This window comes from Natator depressus, chromosome 5 (genome assembly GCF_965152275.1).
Source record: "Natator depressus isolate rNatDep1 chromosome 5, rNatDep2.hap1, whole genome shotgun sequence".
NCBI classification, from domain to species: Eukaryota; Metazoa; Chordata; order Testudines; family Cheloniidae; genus Natator; species Natator depressus.
The window spans coordinates 9,759,511-9,765,510 of NC_134238.1; the positions used below are offsets into that span (position 1 = coordinate 9,759,511).

At 38.6% G+C, this 6,000-nt stretch overlaps 1 protein-coding gene across 1 annotated transcript in view; it reads left to right on the forward strand.

Moving 5' to 3' along the window:
• The window catches only part of PIK3C3 (phosphatidylinositol 3-kinase catalytic subunit type 3), a 135,845-nt gene extending 130,100 nt beyond the window's left edge, over positions 1 to 5,745 (forward strand). The window contains exon 25 of the mRNA XM_074952302.1: positions 4,664 to 5,745. Coding sequence (XP_074808403.1) covers positions 4,664 to 4,678 — 15 coding nt within the window. The 3' untranslated portion in view covers positions 4,679 to 5,745. The remainder of the gene's footprint in view (positions 1 to 4,663) is intronic.
• The last annotated feature ends 255 nt before the right edge of the window (positions 5,746 to 6,000 follow it).

Genomic DNA, 6,000 nt, shown 5'->3' on the forward strand with positions numbered 1-6,000 from the left:
GACTAATACCATTGTGCAATAAAATCAAAAGCATTTTAATTCATCTTTGAGATCATAATGTTTTTCTGACTTGTCTAGCTCACATTTATCGGGGATTTGTTTAAATCTGCCTGTTGGCCTTAAGTATTAGTCTTATGAGGAAACTTGCAATTCAGAGAAGAATCAAGAAATGTTGATCTCAAAAAATCCAGTCAGGCTTCCAACTATTTTTAGAAAAAATTATTTTCCAAAAGAATGATCAAAATCAAATACAAACTGTAATTTTCATGTGCGGAGGACTGTTTCTATGGCTATCCTTTGGGCAAAAGATCTTTCACTTAATTCTCTTTTTGATGCAGACTCATATCTTTTATTTTCAAGTAGCGTGTTACGCTATAGCAGAGGTAGTCAGTTATTTTTTTGTCAAGGTCCAAATTTCTTGGTCAAAGTATAGTCAAGGTCCAGACTTGAGAAAATAATAATAAGTAAATAAAAAGATTTCAGGGTCCATTCAAAAGCGTCTGGCGGTCCAGATTTGGCCCATAGTCCGCCTATTGACTACTCCTGTCGTACAGATTAAACAATATAAGCTTAACTTAATATATATGTTTTTAAATTATGACTGTTTTTATATGTGAACAGAAGGAAAATGCAGAGAAAAAGAGAAATCTTTCATATTTGTACTTGGTCACTCGAGGTTACTGTGATTACTAGATGTCAGGCAGTGATTGATTCCTTGTAAGAACTGGCTCAGGGCCCTAAGGGTATGTCTACACTACCTGCCGGATCGGCGGGCAGCGATCGATCCGGTGGGAGTGGGGGGGGTCTATTTATCGCGTCTAGTCTAGACTCAATAAATTGATCCCCGAGCGCTCTCCCGTCGACTCCTGTACTCTACCGCCGCGAGAGGCGCAGGCAGAGTTGACGGGGGAGCGGCAGCAGTCGACTCACCATAGTGAAGGCACCGCGGTGAGTAGGTCTAAGTATGTCGACTTCAGCTACGTTATTCACATAGCTGAAGTTGCGTAACTTAGATCGATCCCCCCCCAGTGTAGACAAGGGCTTAGAGTACAAGTATTAAGAAGCTATCACCTTAAGTTAAAAAATTGTACACTTTTTTTGGGTGGGGGAGTTGGTGTGACTGAGACACTGATTTTGATTCTGAATGGACCCACATAGGTGTAAACAGATTTATTTTTTTTTAAGTTAAAGAATTATGCTAGCCCTTTTGTAGACATGTCTGCAATAGAAGTTCATTTGTCTTAGATGGCTGTCAGAATTTCCCAGCTAGCTGCTAATGCATTTTCCAAGCAGCACTAATAAATCAGAGTTTGCAGATTTGATCTTGGTCATCCATTTTTTAAAAAAAAATTAACTTGTTCATTCATAACTATTTTCTTCATTTACCCACTGTTTTTAAATTGCAGATGTGTTTGATGATAAAGCATTTAAAAGCTGGCTTAAATTGTGTTCAACAGAGCCTAGGGTTTAGCAGCACACACCCAGTTTTCATATTGATTGAGGGCTGTACCTGTAAGAGCCCCTGATTCAGGAAACTAATGGTTTCTAATAGGATGAGAAGTATATAGACTGCTGCTTTGTCCTTCACCTTGTTCCTATGCCTATATATTGCAGCATATAGTGGAACTGATTCTGTGGGTGTAAGGATTATAACTTGCCCAGATTTCAGCAGATTTTCACAAGAATGGCAAAAGGCACATTCCTGACACAAAGGCCACTTCTGCCAAATTTCAAGTCCCTTTTCCATTGTGTAGGGCACACTAGAGCTCCAAAGAAAAACTGGTCAGAATTTTTAACATGTGTGTAACAATGTAATTTTCCCTAACTTAGTTCTTGGAAATGGCTGAACTGTTTTGGCTACATTTTTCAGCCCAAACAGTTAGTTTTGTCAAAATTATAAGCAAAACACAATAGTCCCTTCTAGCCTTGGAATCTGTGAAACTGAACTGAAAACGAAGTCTTACAATGGAAAGTATCAGGCAACCTTAATCGGTAGTGTTACCAGCCTCATCTCTAATTCTGAGCTCCATATTTCCCCTAGATTCAGTATCTAGGTAAGTGATATTAGCCTAGGGTGACCAGATAGCAAATGTGAAAAATTGGGAAGGGGGTGGGGGATAATAGGAGTCTATATAAGAAAAAAGACCCAAAAATCGGGACTGTCCCTATACAATCGGGACATCTGGTCACCCTCTGTTAGCCTGTGCATGTAAACAGACTTAGTGCTGAATAGGCACTGGAGTATACTGGGTTTTAGTGCTTTGTAATACATAGGGAGTTCTAAATGTAGGACAAAATTCCTGCCACAGTTGCCTATTGTCTGAGATGCTGAGCACCTAGTTCTCATTGATTGGGAGTTGTGTGTGCCCAGTGCCTCTGAAAAACATGCACGTAAACCGAAAGGGCATGAGTGAGTAGAAAACAGTCTAAAACAAGTGAGGATGCATCTCATTAACAAACCTGGAGTGTGTGGTCATGGAAGCGGGAATCTTCCATGGAACAGATGGATTTTTAGCAATATTTTTGTAGAAAAGAGAGGGGTTAGAGTATGCTAATTAGGACGTTCTTCCAGGCTCAGGGTCTCATATGCAAAAAGGTCCAAAGCCATGAGAGGGCAGGGGGACAGAAGGAGCAGTGAGACATTGGTGGACTGGGGTGTGAGAACCCCAGTGTGAGACAATTTTGATTGCAAAAATTATTCAAGGGAAATAATGTAAGAACCTCACCTCCAAGCTGTGTGTTATTACAATTGGAATTAGAGCATTCTTAAAACATAAGAATAGCCATATTGGGTCAAACCAAAGGTCTGTTTAGCCCAGTATCCTGTCTTCCAACAGTGGCCAATGTCAGGTGCCCCGGAGGGAATGAACAGAACAGGTAATCATCAAGTGATCCATCCCCTGTCGCTCATTCCCAGCTTCTGGCAAACAGAGGCTAGGGACATCATCCCTTACCCTCCTGGCTAATGCCATTGATGGAACCATCCTTCATGAATTTAGCTAGTTCTTGTTTGAACCCCATTATAGTCTTGTCCTTCACAACATCCTCTGGTAATGTTTAATGCTTGTTAATCAGTTTAACTTTCTCTTTGTCTAGCTTTCTTTTTGGAGAAGTTGCTGCACAAAAATTATAGGACTCACCGCTGTAAAATAGTAGACAAAGGAACAATTAATACTCAATTAAATTGACAATAAACCAGTCATGTTGCACACTGGCCAAATTGAAGTTTTCAGTTTGTGCTTATGTCATAATATTGTTTTGATGAATTGCAAATAGTATTGTTCTAAATAGCAACTGAAAATACTGTCTAAAATTAGGCACTTGTTTAAACAGCAGATATTGGCATAAAGCCATGCAATTTTTTGTTTGAAATGCCCTTCAGTTCGTTGTTTGTTTATGCTTGTTTATCCATCTGTCGATTTATTTTTCTTCCTACCTCCAAAATGGACTTGCAAATACTAGTATGCAGTCTGTGCTGTTTGTTTCAGCTGTTAATATAAGAGCTTTTAATAAGGTTGGTTATTGTAGTAACAATTGTATTTCAGTGCTCTTGCACACCACTTCGTGTGTGCGTGTGTGTATAAAGCTCATGTTGTATGGAGAGAACTGATTATATTGGCATCTGTTGTGTTACTGAGAAGCAGTGATATATATTGATAGATATAAATGACAACGTTTTAAAGAGACATGATTCAAAGAAGTTATGTTATGGAGACTCTTTGTTTGAAAACATGCCTACATTTTTTTTCTAATCTATTTGAACACCTGAGATCCTGTGTAATTTTTTTAATATCTCCATTTTCAGTATCTCAATCTTCTCTTGTTGAATGTCCCTTAAATACAGTTTGCCTCAAGAAAGTGTAATATATTTGTGTAGTGACTGTTCAAGAGAAGAGGATACACATATTAATTTCAATTCACATTTATAAAGGACTAAATATCCTCGTCTCTGGAGATGGTTATTTTCATTTTAGCAGCAGTCCCCATGTCTATAGAGATTGAAAATAGTAGAAATGAGATTTGACCATTTCCAGTTGAGGAAGTTACCATATTATTTAATTCTTTTTTTTCCTTATAAATTACAAACTCAGTCAGTTGCATTTCAGGATTGTTATGTTAAGCACTGTTCAGCATTTTCATGTTTGCAACTCTTCAGTACAGCTTTACAATTTTTTGTAGCAAAACAGTTCAAAGACTTAGTCACAGGGTTTTAATTTGGGATGAGTGGGAATAAGCTGCATTTAAATCATATTTGGGTAACTTGCTTTTGGGTTTCTCAAGCACTGTGGGCTTAGTTAGCAGCCTTGGCAGCATCCCATGTTGCATCTCAAATCTGTGGTAGATGGTGCCCCTTTCTCATTTGCTGCCAAGTTCCAGTTTTGTTCTCCAATTTGGAAAAGCAAACCCTGTAAACCCAATGAAATGCCTCAGATGCCGGGGAGAAAGTTTTCATCCAGCACACACAATTTGTCAAGTGGAAAAACTAACATAAACAGAGTGTGTTTCATAGATATTTGTTCTGCTAAGGGTCATGAGGTTCACCTGCCTTTAAGCATTTAATGGAGTTGTGAAATCTACAGCCCAGAGTACAATTACACTTAACTGATTTTCTGCGAATATCAAAGCTGAATAAATGTCCTACTGTGTTTGTCGTCTTTTCTAGTATTGGAGAAAATAAACCCATCAGCTGCTTTTGCTGGAAATGGAAATATCATCTAGTGCTCAACAAGGAGACTTTCTTGAGCCATCTATGGACTTTTCAAGACAGCACCTGAAGGCAAGCACTGCTCATTTGATAGCACAGAGTGCCTGGAGGACAGGGGTCTCTGAGTTACCACTATTATAAGGTTAAAAATGACAATTATTTAGAGAACATGTATTTATTTCCCACTTTGGGCCTAGATGTTCCTGCATATATTACTTGTAAGATACTTAAGCCATGTAGGTAAAGTAGGCAACTTCCTCCAATGTCATGGATGATTGGAAGAGGCTGCAGAAGAGAGATCCAGCACTTGCTGGTGAATTTATTTTTGTGTCTTGGTTACTATATTTTGGGACCTAGAAACCGAAGTCCATTGCTGCACTTAACTTGGACATTGATACATGCAGTGTGCAGCCGATAACGGTATCTATTGTGATTTCTCATTAGCCTAAGAAACAGGATAATTGAACACCCCACCCCTGAACAAACACACACAACAGTTTTCACCTGGAATTAAAGTTTTTAATGGATTCATCTAACCGTTTCCCAATTTGGAAAGAAGTTCTCATATGGAAAGGACAATCATTCTTCCTTAATTTATAAAACGATATTTTTAATGGCTGATAAGTTAGCCAAATACAGGCACAGAATTAGAAAGAATCAGTATGTAGCCCATGGCAGCGAGCCTGCCAGCCCAGGTCGATGGACTCATGCTAGTGTTGACTTGTGCTAGCACTCTAAAAATAGCTGTGTAGACAGCTCTTTGAAGTTGCGACTTCAACTGGAGCTCAGGCTCCACAGCCTAGGGAGAGAGGGGTAGGCTTCAAACCCCAAGCCACAGTTTTGAAACACTGTCCACACCACTATTTTTAGAGAGCTAGCCTGAATCTGTCAACCTAAAGACTAGCCAGAAGGCACCGTGATAGGTTTAGTATAAGTTCATAGCAAAGTCTCACTTTAACTATGAACATCAATGTACAGTGACCACATGTAATATTTTCCTTGACTCTAATAAATTCTTCCTTGATGCAGTTTTGAGATGTCTCATTTAAACTTTTGAATTTGTCCTTTCCTGCACCGACCTGGCATCCTAAAGGATTGTGTTTGGCGCTCCTGGCTTAATACCAATACAGAAATGCTGTAAAAATAAGGCTACAAGAAAATGATCATGTCACACATAAGGATTTATGCTGAATCTGTTTGAATGATCAAGTATAATTAGCTTTTTATATGCATATGAACATTTTCAAAGGGCATGTATGTTTTTTTGTTTTTTTTTCATAAACATGTTTTAACAA